Raw genomic sequence first — 14787 nt, 5'->3', positions numbered from 1 at the left:
CTTTTATCGCTACCGGAAACAGGAACTCCTCTGACGTAGCAAGTGGGAAATTCAAATTTAAAAACATGTTCGACTGAAAGATGTTTTGGCACTTTTAATTTCATATCGCATTATAAATATGTGTAGTCTTGCGTAAAAGAGTAAACGATTGCCTCTTTTTAACGTTAAATTGTACGTTTTTTGTTGTTGTTTTGAACTCTTTTATCGGCATTTTAAAGTGAATCATTGGAGAACAGCTGGTGAGTTTATTGTTCAACATGTTAGTCAGAATGAGCAATTTTGCATGACTTGGTTTTGTATCAGTTCATTTATTATCTGGTGTTCGTTTGACGCAGTAACATTTTCAAATGTTCAGCTTTATTTGTGTTGGAATATGCTGATGGATAACACTTTGGGAATACGAACTGTCTTGCCACATTAGAAAACTAATCGAGAGCATTATGTAACGTTAATAATAAAAACAATCATGGTATTCTCTCTAAAGATAGTGATCAAATGAGTAAAATTGAATATAAAAGCTAACCACTTTGTTGTTTGATCTAATGTTTTGATCGTGTTTTGTACACCGTTGTGATCATCATTTTCATCAAGTACTTGATATTGCAAACGTGATGAGTGCCATTTCATCGGTGGTCTTAAACACGCGTGTCCCCTTAATATACATAAATAAAAAATATGCTTTTGTTGATGCAGGTCTAAGTGTCCTCATTATGCCTGTAGACAGCACTTCTGAACTTCTCAAGCACTATGAGGTTTATGAAACCATTGGCTCAGGTAATGCCCCTGGATTATGCTTTTATGCTTCGTTTTTGGTTGCTTCAGAGACTGTGTTTATTAGAGAAGTTGTAAAAATCACCCATAATCAAGAGCAATGTTTTATTATTTCTAAACCACAGGTGGGTTTGCCAAGGTCAAACTTGGCAGACACTTACTGACAGGTGAGAAAGTGGCCATCAAAATAATGGAGAAGAAAGACCTAGGGGTAAGATCTTAATCCTTTCTTACCATAAAACAACATTTGCATGAATACTTTTTGATGGCTATGGGGGAAGAATGGAGAATGTTCTTAATGTATTCTGCATTTAGGTGAAAAGCATTGTTAGCATGATGAAAATGAGTGATTTTGAAAAGAAATGCTCTTTAAAGTGTGTTATCTGTGTCTAGGATGATCTGCCTAGAGTAAAGATTGAGATGGAGGCTATGAAGAACCTCAGTCATCAACACGTGTGTCGTCTCTACCATGTCATTGAGACCTCAAGCAAGATCTACATGGTGCTTGAGGTATGTTTTGCTGACCATGATTCTGCTGCTTAACAAAAATGGATTAATATGCTTCATATGTTTATATGCACATATCTTGTCGCTCTGTCAGTACTGTCCCGGAGGAGAACTGTTTGATTACATCATTGCTAAAGACCGGTTATCGGAGGAAGAGACCCGGGTGTTTTTTCGTCAGATCATCTCTGCGTTGGCCTATGTTCATAGCCAAGGCTATGCCCACCGAGACCTCAAACCTGTAAGTTGGTTGATGAGAACTTGACTTTTAAATAGCTTAAGCTTATGTGTACTGATGTGTACTTCCATTTAAAGGAACAGATCACCCAAAAATGAAAAGTGATTTACTTTACTCATCCTCATCACATTCCAAACCCATTAGACTTAATTATGTGGAACGTAAAAGAGAAATTCAGAACACTGTGCTCATTCCTTTTCCCCATTCAATTATATTGAATAGCGACTGATGTTTTCAAGCTTTGAAAAGGATGCAAATATGTATATGTAGATATTCAGGTTCAACAACATGAGGGTGACTAGATGATGGCAGTAATTTCATTTTGCAGTAATTTATTACTTTAATAGGGTACAATAACTGTTCTTTTTGACCTTAGGAAAACCTGCTGATTGATGAAGATCATAACCTGAAACTCATTGACTTTGGCCTTTGTGCAAAGCCTAAGGTGTGTATCCCTCTATTATGCTCCTTCAAGTCATGTCACATTTATTTATATCACGCGTTATACAATACAGATTAATAACACAGAAAATAAGAGTTAAAGTTCATCATCTATAAAACTACAGCATGCAATAGTGTCATTATTGATTGTTCAATTCAGTAGTGCCAGTGTTGCAAGGTTCATCACTTATGAAACAAATTCAATTCAGCTATAATGCAGATCTTTTAAATACATATTTAAGCTGGTCTAGATTCAGAGTAAATGTTTTTGTAGCATTTTAAACGTTTTTAAATGTATTTTTATTAGGGAGGTTTGGGTTATGAATTGCTGACCTGTTGTGGCAGTCCAGCATACGCAGCACCCGAGCTCATTCAGGGCAAGGCTTACATCGGCTCTGAGGTCAGTGTGGCATATGTTTTTCAGGATATTTAAAAGGAATGACATTAAATTTAAAAATGTTTTTTTCATGGTATGGGGTGTGTGTGTGTATGTTTCAGGCCGATGTATGGAGTATGGGTGTATTGCTTTACGCTCTACTGTGTGGTTTCCTACCATTTGACGATGACAATTGCATGGTCCTATACAGAAAAATCACAGTAAGTTTGTTGCATTTGAGCTTTAAATTGCACTACCACATTTTGTTCATCCATGCATTTATTGAGCTACTAAAATAATAGTAGTTTTGTATACTATGTGTTCTCATATTATGCAATATTGACAGAGAGGAAAATACAGCAACCCGCACTGGCTTTCACCTGCTAGCATTCTGCTTCTAAACCAGATGATGCAGGTACTGTGCATGGTTTGTACGTCTGTTTGATGTGTTTTAAGCAGCCGGTACAATTTCATGGCAGTTTATTCTTTTCTCCTGCAGGTGGATCCAAAGAGGCGTTTGACAGTGAGACAGTTGCTTGGTCACCCCTGGGTTATGAAGGGATACAGCACACCAGTGGAGTGGCACAGTAAATATCCTGTAAGATGAGCTCTGTAAACATGCTTATAGTTGCATCTCATGCCTCCAAGATCCAATTAGTCAAGTGATGCCAAAATGGCTCTTGTTTAGCATAAAAGCTGTTGTGATTCTTATTGATTACTTATGATATCTGCTTTTGTTCCCTTGAAGCTTTAGCTCTATATCTATATGACCTTTAATATTTTTTAGTCCTCATGATGAATAAATCAAACGTGACTCCGGATGTTTGTTGATCAGCAGTATTTGATTCTTTATTGATGAATACAGCTAATAAAAGTAGAGAATAGTGTATAAGTGCTATACATAATATTACTTTTGAAAAAGAAGCAACCCAGTTTTTAACTTACTACATTATTGTGTGTAATATCCTTTTATATGTTGTTCTTTTTTAGTTGGGTCATATAGATGAAGACTGTATCACTGAAATGGCAGTGTCCTTTAAACAGTCCAGACATCGCACAATCCAACTTGTGTCAGAGGTGGGAAACAAGACCTATTACTGAGTGATTTCTGTTATTTAAAATGAATGTAATATTTATTATATATAATATTTGTTATACAAGGATCCGTTTATTTGATAAAAAACACAGTAAAAACAGTAATGTTGTGAAATATGATAACCATTATAATACTTTTTTTATATACATTTTAAAATGTAATTTATTCCTGTGATGACACAGCTGACTTTTTAGCAGCCATTTCTCCAATCTTCAGTCACATGATCCTTCAGAAATCATTCAAATAATCATTATAATTTGGTGCTCAAGAAACATTTATTATTATTATTATTATCAATGCTAAAACCAGGAAAGTGTGATCATATCATAATTCTTTGTATATAGAAAGTATGAAATAGAAAACTTTGTAACAATGTCAAAATTGTCACTTTTGATCATTTTATTGTGCCCTTGCTTAATAAAAGTATTGATTTCTTTCAAAAAGAATAAAAAGAAAACATCTTACTTACCTCAAACTTCGGAATGGTGCTGTACATGTAGTTAGAGTAATAAATCACTAATTCAAACAGTTGCAAACGGTCCCTTTGTAAACGTGAGTTGTTTGTCTCTGACTGAAAACATTTTATTTTTAAAGAATGTAAGATTCTTATTGACAGCTATAAACAAGTCATGATTCAAACCATAATCGTGAGAGTAATGAGAATGAACATTAGACTCAAATTTATAACTATGACCACTAGATGTCAGTAGATTCCAGAACATCAGCCAAAGCTGCTTACCTTTAACTGCTGAAATGTGAGAATTATACATCAATCACAAAAGAGAAATCTTTGCTTTGTGCATGTTTCTTCAGTGGAAGTATGATCACATGACCGCCACCTACCTTTTACTGCTGGCTAAGAAGCGTCAAGGCCGTCCTGTGCGTCTGAGAGCACAATGCCCCATGCTTGACCCCATGTACTCTCCTTTACGGGACATACAAGTAAGTCATTCATATTCACACCATCAGGACCATAAAGCTATTATTAGATGCTTGATGATTGCATAATGGTCAGTTATGCAATCATAATACAGAGATGGTAATGTTGCGGTTCTTTTTTGAAAGAGTATTTCAGATTCATTAAAAGTCACACAGGAGTGATGGATGTGTTTATTTAATTCGGCTTGAAACGGAAGTTGCGATTAGTCTTTTCTCACCAGCCTTTTCTGGTGTATATCCAAGTGAAACGTTGGGACTTGATTTTGTCCACTGGGAATTTATTGGATAATTGGATCATTGTGGTTTGCTATTGCTGTGATCTCATGTGAGTGACAGGTTGCCCCGCCCTCACATCGGTAAACGTCATCAGAGAAGAGACGAGATGTTTCTGCAAGAGGGTGGGGAAGTTATTTTGTTAAAGATTATGAGGGCACGTGTATTTTAAAACAAATTATTATAACATACTGTCTTAATTATCACTGTAGTCAGGTGTTGCTTGATGTATAAATGTTTGTGTAGTTGCAGTCATTTACAGGAGTTTCATTTTGTGTATCTGTGTCTCAGCTGAAGAAGACTCTATGCTTCGGTGAGGATGATGATGGTGTTCACCCAGTGGTGCTTGGCTCTATGGTCTTCCCCCCTGATTGCTACGATGACGAGAATCCCTGGACCCCTCTCACACCCAAGAACACACAGACCACAAACACTCCACGCATGGTTAGCCTCCATGTTCTCTTTATTTGTCTGCTCTTCCCTCTTGTTCAGTACATTTTCACTTCCGTTTATTTTCTTTTTATTCTCTGGCTCCCTTTTAATTGTCTTGTTCGTAATATTTTTACTTGTTATGTAGTATACTTTTGTTTTTTTCTAAAGAGACATACTGCAGAACGCCAATTGGAGAAACAGTCCTGTATTACTGCAATGTTGATAACTGGATTGTGTTTGGTCAGGACAAGACATTTTAAAGAATGTTTGTAACAAAGCAGAAAGAGCAACCATTGACTACCATAGTATTTTTTTCCCTACTATGGTCAATGGTTGCTCTATCTGCTTGGTTACAAACATTCTTCAAAATATCTTCTTATGTGTTCAGCAGAACAATGAAACTCATACAGGTTTGGAACAACTTGAGGGTGAGTAAATGATGACAGAATTTTCATTTTTGGGTGAACTATCCCTTTAATAAATGTTTATTTAGGGAAGTTTATGAACTTGCAACCTTTGTATTTTCAGCCCAGATCATTATGATCAGCACATTGTGATTCTATTATTAACAATATACAGCAACGCAAATCTGTAATTGCAACAAATTAAACTTTGGTAATGTGATGTTTCACAATATAACCAAATGTTCTGTGGGAAATAATGTTCATAATGGTCATTTCGTGATGCTCAAGTTTGTAGTGGCTCGCTCACAATAACAACTTTATAAATTATTTGACGTTATTAAAAGAAATATTCAATTTGGTAACCCAGAAACAACTTTACTTATTACGGATTAAGTACATTCTTGTCAGTAAATGGCCACTGTTATGATTGGTTAATATCATTGCATAGGAAACAGTATCAATTACAATTCAATTATTATAATTTACAGACATGGCATTATAAAATCGATTACCTATGGTGTGCATGTAGCTTAAGCTGACAGCTTCATCTGTCAACAAAAGTTTCTTCGTGAACTCTAAATTACACTGTGCCTCGTTTACAAAAAAATCTGCAGTCGAACAAACATATAATACTTCAACGCGATCCATGATGACGTCATTAAAAATAAACCATTCACTTTATCCTAATACTGGTATTCTTCTGAAGTCTCTAAAGAAATTAGCAAATGGGCTGTTTAAATAGGATGCGTCGAAGCGAACCATATGTTCCCTTATGCTTCCGTTTACTCATTTGTTCTCTTGTCGGCAGATTCAAGCGGGTGGATGCGTCAGAAAGTGACTGAGCATCTGTATACTGTATCCATCCAGTGTAGACAGCGTCAGTGATTTATATTCTGGGATCTATATTGGGATCGGTTTGATTTTTCCAGTGTAGGCCAGTACGATGATGTAAAACTATTCATCGACGTCTTACTCTGGAGGCAGTCATATGCAAATAGTTTTAAGCTATGAAACTTTCAGGATGTTTTAATGGTGCAAAGTCCTCATTTATGTCAAATGATCAAAGCACATTTTATTTTTCATGCCATGACCCCTTTAATGTGGAAATGCTTGTCTTCTTCAGACGCTCACCTCTGAAGCATCAGAGAAGAAATGGAATGAAATAGGCTACTCCCCCATCATAGAGCATGGAAGAACCCGCCAAAAGAAGCCAGAGAGACGTGATAGAACCAAAGAAAATAAAGAGAATGTTTTGACGGGCACAGATGGAGATATTTTTGCTCTGCCTGCCCCCCGAACTCCAATGTGCAACAGAAAGGTCAAATCCAACAGATCTGTTGCAACAACACCCAACAACAACATCACTAATACAAACAGCGACTCAAACAAAGGTAAGCTGGATAATGAATCGATTACACATCATGGCACCACAACTGTACAACTGATGTTGTACTGACTTTTGACGTTATCATCAGTTTTGCAATCCTGTGTTGAAATAATGTTCTTGTCTATGACTGTTAGTCCAAACAGCATTTCCGTTTGAAATCAGATTTCCGGATTTAGCAAGTGTGAACAGGATTTTTGCAAATCAGTTTCGAGCTACATTCATATGTGGTTTAAATTCTGATGGAGATAACAGCACTCAAGCCACTCATCCTCCTACGTTTCTGCTGCTGCCTTATAAGACGCAGTAGTCCAGCGCAGAAGCTACACATTGTCATCTTGTAAATAAGACAACATCTGTATTGCAAGTCCCTCTATGCTGCGGTTGTTGTTTTTGGTGTATGCCTACCAACGCAACAGCCATAGAAACCAATGCAGATATTCCGGAAATGAAAGAGTTATGATACACAATGTGGACGACGTCAATAGTTTTAGATCAGATTCGAATCGGATACACAAATAATCTAGCCTAGAAACCTAGCTGCAGAAATTATAATTTGCAGCCAAGGCGTCTAGCTTGAAAAACCAAACTCTAGTCAGGCCAATCACATTGTGTATAGAGTCGGTGGGCGGGCTTAACATAATGACGGCAGAGTTGCGTCGGTTACGCGTGCTACTTGTAAACAAAGAAGCTGGCGAACAGCGATCTTTCAAATCGGCTTTGGCCGCGACTCTGGAAAGACTTGGAGTAAAGCTTTTCTTTGAGGAAAGAACAAAGAACGGCACTGAAGTCATTCTTAAGAAAGGAAGATGTGTTCTGAGTTTTGCTGACTGGATACGGCAAAAGTTGAATCTATCAACTAGCTCTGCTTCACTTTCTTCATTGCTCTGGTTGGTTGTAGCGCTATCCTATTGCGTGCAGAGGGAATTTGAAAGACAACCGCGTTTATCCCCTCTGATTGAGCTCTGCCAATGGTGAGTTCCTAGACCCAACATCTTGATGTGGGTCTGGCTTGTCAGGCTACAAATAATCGGATTTGGGCTGACAGAGTGAACGTAATCTTTATATATCTGAAGTGCATATTATTACAATTTAAACTAACTATACAAATAATTTAATTGAAATGTTTTCTATTTGAATATATTTTAAAATGTAATTTCTTATTGCAAAGCTACATTTCCTGCATTATTACTCCATTATGCTGTTTTGGTGCTCAAGAAACATGTTATCAATTTTGAAAATGGTTGTGCTGTTCAATATTTTTGTGTGAACTTATTTTTTCCAGGATGTCTTTACAGACATTTTTAATCACTTTACTGTATGCAGAATAAAAGTATTAATTTCTTACTGAATCCAAACTTTTGAATGGTAGTGTATGCAATTATTTAGAATTTGTTTCTGAAACATATTTGGACACTTAAACCTCTCATAATATAGGTCATTGCATACACAAAATGTTAAACCAAATGGCATCTGCAAATAATCTAATACCACCAGGTATCTTAGTAGAGTAATAATGGGTGTAGTTCATCACATTAATTATGTTATATATCATGTTCCACTAACCACTTAGTTTTATATTTTATTATGTAATGTAAAACCATTTTAACATTATGAACTCCTAGGGGCGAGGAGTTATTTTCACTTATTTTCTTTATAAAAAGTATATGACAGCAAAATGAAAGCTCAAATTGGAGTTCTCTGGTTATGTAATTTATAATCAAGGCTTTTCACTTCTGACAATACCTGGATCATTTATTTTAACACATTTTTTTTTCTAGTACTCTTGATAATTTTTTGTACTTTATTCTTGATAAAGTGTACATAAGCCTAAATCCTTTTTTTTTTGTGCAAACGTTGCATTTTCGGTGTCTTTTTGCACAGTAACGTGACTACAGCAGAGGCATAAATGGCATATCTGTAGTTTAAAAGAAAACAAAAAGAGTGTGTGTGTGTGTGTGTTTTGTGTGATTTTCCTACATCTAGTATCTTTAGTTTGATTCACTTTGACCGTGTGTGTGTCTATATGGGCGCAATGTACCTGGGGAAAAGTCTTCATGTCCCAACATCCACTGTGTCCACCTCGTTACTGTCACACACCACCTCCTGCACTGGAACGGACAGGAGCACACTGGGGACGAAGCGTGTGTGTATGTGTGCATGCACGTGTGTACGAGACAACTCCCGAAGCGCATACTGACAGGTGTACGTGTCGCTTTTCCCAGTGCTCCGGCAGCATGTAGCATTTAGTGACACGTGTTTATCCTTTGTGTGTGTGCAGGAGCGGGCAGTGCCACTAAAGAAGTGTCCCACAGGAGAGAGATGGATCAACAGCAGAGTGGCCAACAAGGTGAACTGGATATACTGGCTTTCAGCCCCGAGAGAAGGTAGAGATCTTTCTGTATTTTGTGAGAAATACCAGTGGAGAGAAAGATTGGAGAGGGATTTAAAGGTGAAGTGTGTAACTTCTGCCCCATGAACAAAGGAGATTATAAAAATTGTTTTCAAATAGATTTTAAAATAGAGGAGGCACATTAATTGTAGCTGTCTGGGGATCCTCTCCCGAGGATTTGAAAAAAAAAATTCTTTTTGGTCCCTTTTAAACTTCAAAAGGTTTTTTTTTTTTTTTTTTTTTTATACAAAAAAAAAAAGATATACAGCATAGCATACACATAATAATATAAATATAAGGTCAGGCTTTATTTTAAGGTGTCTTTGTTACACTGTAATTATAGATTCAAGTACTGACTCTAAGTAAATAAAGTAACCGTACTTACTATAGGGTTAGGTTTGGTTTAGTTGCATGTAATTATGCATAATTTATAGATATTACTATAGTAACTGCATGTAACATATGTAACAATGACACTGTAAAATAAAGTTTACCGTATAATTTGACTCACCCTAGCCTATTTATATGTCCAACTTCGGCATGGGGTAATTTTTTATTTGTATAGCTGTGGCTCAAATGGTAAATCAAATATTCAATATCTACTCCCCATACCTACTAAATTATCAGAGGGAGCAGTTCACGTAATTTACGCTTTTACGATGATTGGTTGATATACCAAGGGAGCGATGTAATTTTTTGAAAGTCAAATACTTGATGGTGAATGGCTAATTTGTGTTACCAATGAAGGTAAAAGTCTCTGGCTATGGATTTATCCCCTCAGGCTCGCCATAGCACAGTGTTCCGAATGGCAGATTCAGCACATTTGGGGAAGAGCAGCGATTTCAGTAACATTTTATGGTGTTGCAATGGTGAAATTACAAACAAGAAATTCACATTCTGAGACACAAAATGAAATGAATAACTGGGAATTTTTTAACATTAAATCATCCTTTTTCCATTTTCCACCTCGAAATCAATCAAAAGGGGGAGGGGGGGGGGGTTCTCATTATGAAATAAATGAGATTATATTGACACTTCACCTTTAAAATATCATATATATTTTTTATAGTTTTTTCCCATGTCAACTTATTTTCATTTATATCTTATATAGTTTTATCTTTCAAATATATAACTATATTATATATATATATATATATTATATATATATATATTCAGGTGTGCAGAATTATTAGGCATGTTTTCTTTTACAGATAAATTGAGCCAAAAAAGAGATTTAACTCCGACTGAAAAGTCAAAAAGTATTAAATGCCCATGAGAAGGATGCAATACTAATGCAATACTAGACATTGCAGTTAAGGCGTGACCATTGGACAGTGAAATGCTCGTTGGGTCAGCAGGGTCAGACAAAAACAGGTGGTGAAGAAAAGACACCTGTTAACCGCAAAAGAATTAAGGTGAAGAATTAAGGGTGAAACCATCAGGAACCCTTTAGTCTCCAGCGCCACCATTTTCCAGAGCTGCAACCTACCTGGAGTCTCCAGAAGTGCAAGGTGTCAGGATCTCAGAGACTTCAGTTAGGTAAAGAATCCTAAAAAATGACCCCCACTAAATAAGAATCATAAGCTGAAGTGTTGTAAAATACATGAAGAAGGTTTTTTTTATAGGCTTTATTGACAGATAGGTTGAGAGTGACTCTTGAAGGACCAGCACCACATCCTCTAGTACCACTGTTTGAAGAATTCATCTTCCAGAATCTGGCAGTACGTTTTGGGAGTTCATTTTAGTCCATCCTGAAGTCCGTTTTGCAGAGATGGACTAAAAATGAACTCCCAAAATGTACTGCCAGATTCTGGAAGATGAATTCTTCAAACAGTGGTACTAGAGGATGTGGTGCTGGTCCTTTAAGAGTCACTCTCAACCTATCTGTCCATAAAGCCTATAAAAAAAAACCTTCTTCATGTATTTTACAACACTTCAGCTTGTGATTCTTATCTAGTGGGGGTCATTTTTTAGGATTCTTTACCTAACTGAAGTCTCTGAGATCCTGACACGTGCCTAATAATTCTGCACTCCCTGTATGTGTATATGTGTATATATATATATATATATATATACACTATTTTCAAAAGTCATATCTTTGTTTTTGAAAAGTCTTATGCTACATTTATTTGATCAAAAATACAGTAGAAACAGTAATATTACAATTTAAAATAACCTTTTTCTATTTATATGTTTTAAAATGTAATTTATTACTGTGATGGGAAAGCTGAATTTTCAGCATCTTTACTCCACTCTTCAGTGTCACATGATCCTTCAAAAATAATTCTAATATGCTGATTTGGTGTTCAAGAAACATTTGTATTTGCTCTACTTTTTTGACAATGTCAATACCCAATTTGCATGTGAAATAAATTACAGGACTTGCTGCACTTACTCTTGGAGTATGCTGTCAATTATAATTTTGCTGTCCCATTCTCCAGTAATAGCCTCTTGGCAAAGCCTATATTGCATTGGGATAGTGTTACAACTACAGAAATGTGCAGTTGTGTTCTAAACAGCATTCCTATGTGCAGGTCTCGCTCTCTGGACCTGGCTGGCTGTCAGGTGGACAGTGGGCAGAAGCGTAAGGGAGGAAAAGTGTTTGGCAGTCTAGAGAGAGGCCTGGATAAAGTCATTACAATGCTCACACCCAGCAAGAAGAGAGGACCTCGAGATGGACCACGCAAAATTAAGGTATCATTCTTCTGGGTTTTTTTTTTACATTTACGCTTAGTCTTTCTGTCCTTTGTACTTTTAACTGCCTAAAATGTCCCTTGTTTTTCCATATTCCAAATATTTAGAATTATAAGTTTGCATGGTTATCAGTCTGCTGCAACCAGTTGGTTTAACAGTGATTCCTCTCACAAACACCACATCACTGAGGGTAAACCAAGGCCTGGTTTCACAGACAGGGCTTAGATTAAGCCAGGATTGGGCCTTAGTTCAATTAGGACATTTAAGTACCTTTTTATTGAAGTGTCCTAGGAAAAAACATTACTGCTGTGCATCTTGAGACAAAATAATGGCACTGACATATTTTAAGATAAGTCAGGGCAAGTTGCTTTCTGTTAAAACCGCTCAAACATGCATTTTAGTCTGGGACTAGGGTTAAGACTTTAAAAAACATTTACTCCCAATTTCTACCCTGTAAAATATTTTAGTTTGGCATAATCTGAAAAATTTATATTAATTATAGAAATTCCAATGGGAGTTATACGATTTTTCTTTTTAATTTACTGGACTTTTCCAGGTCTAGATATTTGGCTTCCTCAGGTTTTTCACGACCAGAGGAATCCCTGGTTATTCAAAGAAAACCAACAGTTGAAGAGGGGTTGAATTACAATAAGAAACATCTTGATTTTTTTTAAGTGCCTTAAACCACTGCCTTAAAGCATAAAGAAAATAGCCCATACATCTTGTGCTGTATTTTAAAACCATAAGGTAGTTTTGTGTAAGGAACAGTGCATTTTAAGTCGTTATTCATTGCAAATCATGCATGACAGCTGTGATGACCACTTTCACTTTCATCATATAGAATGATCTTGAAAACATTTTGTGGTCAATGGAAGAAAAGGGGTTTCAAAGGACATTGGCCCTGTTTACACCTGGTATTAAGATCAATCAATCAGATCACAAGTGGACGACGTTAAATACAAGTGTAAACGGGTCTAAATGGATCGGAATTCACTTCCAGAGATAGGCAAAAACGCATTTTACTGGATTGCTTTCATAGTCTACACGCTCATGTGGTGTATTTAAAATACCATGTGTAAACGGGTATGTGTCTCCCTCGTCTGATTGTGATCAGATCGACCAAATAGCATCTTGAACAGGGCCCTTGATAAATGATTTAAGTTGTCGAACTGTCACTTTAACATTTGCTTCATGTCCTTACCTTTTTTCATGTTTTCATTTCAGGAACTCTCTCCATAATGCAAATTTAGTTGAATGCCAGTGACCATGAATTCTTACTCTGTGGCTACATCTGATTTCATAACTGTAAATGTTTTCCAGGCTCAATACAATGTGACGCTCACCAGCCAGACTGATGCTGACCAAGTGCTCAATCAGATTCTCAGCCTCTTACCAGAGAAGAATGTGGACTTTGTTCAGAAAGGGTAAGTTAAACTCTTACATCAAGTGTTCCTGAAATGCAATTCAAATTTGTTTTTTCCTCTAAACCAGGGGTTCTCATCTAGGGGGGCAGGGCCCACTAGGGGGCCTCAGCAAACTTCAAGATAAATTAAAAGCATTTAAATTAATAAATTGATATTAATATACAAAAAAATCTATCTCTAATCTAAATTAAAATGCTTTAAAAAACAAACGAATATAAACCAAAATCAAATTTATTTTATTTTCCCCTCAATAACTATAATTTGTTTTTATTAAAGCACATATAGTTCTATAATACAGAACATATGTGCATGTTAATTAATTCTATATATCTATAAAAAGTTTGAAAATGTCATAATCACAGCAGAAATATTGGATATATTGTACCGTATACAGAGGGGCGTCCTGCAGAAATTGTGTTGGACAATAGGAGGTCTTTGAGTCAAAGAGGTTGAGAACCACTGTTCTGAACAATTAACTTAGTTGTTAATATGCTATCATGTCCTCTTTTCCTCTTTTTCTGTTAGCTATACTCTAAAATGCCACACACAGTCAGACTTTGGAAAGGTGACCATGCAGTTTGAGCTGGAGGTTTGTATCCTGCAGAAGCCTGAGGTGGTCGGGATCCGTCGACAGCGTATCAAAGGTGACGCATGGGTGTATAAACACCTGGTAGAGGACATCCTGTCCTCCTCCAGCATCTGATGTCACTGTGACGTCACCTTGTGTCCACCCTGAGTTAAATTGGTAGTATTTTTCATATACATTATAGATGACCCTCCAGATGATGAACATGTCCATAATTTTTCATCATTTATGTACGGGAGGCAGTGCAGTATTATTTTATGTTCTCTTGATAAAAATGTAAAAAATATCTTTGTCTCTTTATACTTTATACATCCTTCTAATTTAGCAATACGCTATAGTCCTAAAGCATTATGGCAGCAAATGTTTTGTTTGTCTTATATTCGTTTTTTTGTTCGTCTCCATGATATAGTGTCAGCGTCATGTTTTATTTGTTTTAATATGTAAAGTTTCTAATCTATTACCTATTTCAAGATGTCTGTCATTTCGTCCATGTTTGCTTTGTAATAATGTCAATCTGACTTGTAATTAAATAAATATTTTAACATGTCTCACTGTATCAGATCTATTTTAAATTGTCATTAGACATTTTCCTCAGTTCAGCTTTATTATCATTTACATTATCCCAATTTACTGCCCACAGCAACCTAAAAACTAAAACAAATCTTTTTTTCATCTATAAGTGAAATAAAAAAGGTAGTTGATGTGTTATTTAATGCAAAATAGTACCTTGCAAGTGTGACATAATCCTAAACGAAACATATTTTGAAATATTTTTTTATTTTATTTAATGAGTTTAATACATGCTTCTACAACCCCAAATCAGAAAAAGTTAG

At 36.0% G+C, this 14787-nt stretch overlaps 1 protein-coding gene across 1 annotated transcript; it reads left to right on the top strand.

Moving 5' to 3' along the window:
* Positions 1 to 11: 11 nt before the first annotated feature.
* Positions 12 to 14502, top strand: melk (maternal embryonic leucine zipper kinase). The gene is made up of 18 exons (XM_079811760.1): positions 12 to 239; positions 694 to 774; positions 897 to 982; positions 1165 to 1281; positions 1373 to 1516; positions 1890 to 1958; positions 2262 to 2354; positions 2453 to 2551; positions 2677 to 2745; positions 2830 to 2928; positions 3321 to 3407; positions 4240 to 4368; positions 4930 to 5082; positions 6598 to 6865; positions 9140 to 9245; positions 11785 to 11944; positions 13265 to 13368; positions 13894 to 14502. Exons 2-18 carry the CDS (start codon positions 711 to 713, stop codon positions 14069 to 14071), a joined length of 2025 nt encoding a protein of 674 aa, XP_079667886.1. The 5' UTR covers positions 12 to 239; positions 694 to 710; the 3' UTR covers positions 14072 to 14502.
* Positions 14503 to 14787: the final 285 nt, after the last annotated feature.

The sequence above is a fragment of the Gobio gobio genome (assembly GCF_949357685.1).
Source record: "Gobio gobio genome assembly, chromosome: 3".
In the NCBI taxonomy this organism is placed as follows: Eukaryota; Metazoa; Chordata; class Actinopteri; order Cypriniformes; family Gobionidae; genus Gobio; species Gobio gobio.
Note: the sequence above shows the minus strand (reverse complement) of the source record. Positions and strands in the feature narration are given on the sequence as shown.

Excerpts from the sequence above, each read along its gene's own strand:
- melk (XM_079811760.1), top strand. The coding sequence starts at position 711 with ATGCCTGTAGACAGCACTTCTGAACTTCTCAAGCACTATGAGGTTTAT. Across the intron at positions 1,282-1,372 it reads AGATCTACATGGTGCTTGAG|TACTGTCCCGGAGGAGAACT; the intron begins GTATGTTTTGCT and ends TCGCTCTGTCAG. Across the intron at positions 2,929-3,320 it reads AGTGGCACAGTAAATATCCT|TTGGGTCATATAGATGAAGA; the intron begins GTAAGATGAGCT and ends GTTCTTTTTTAG.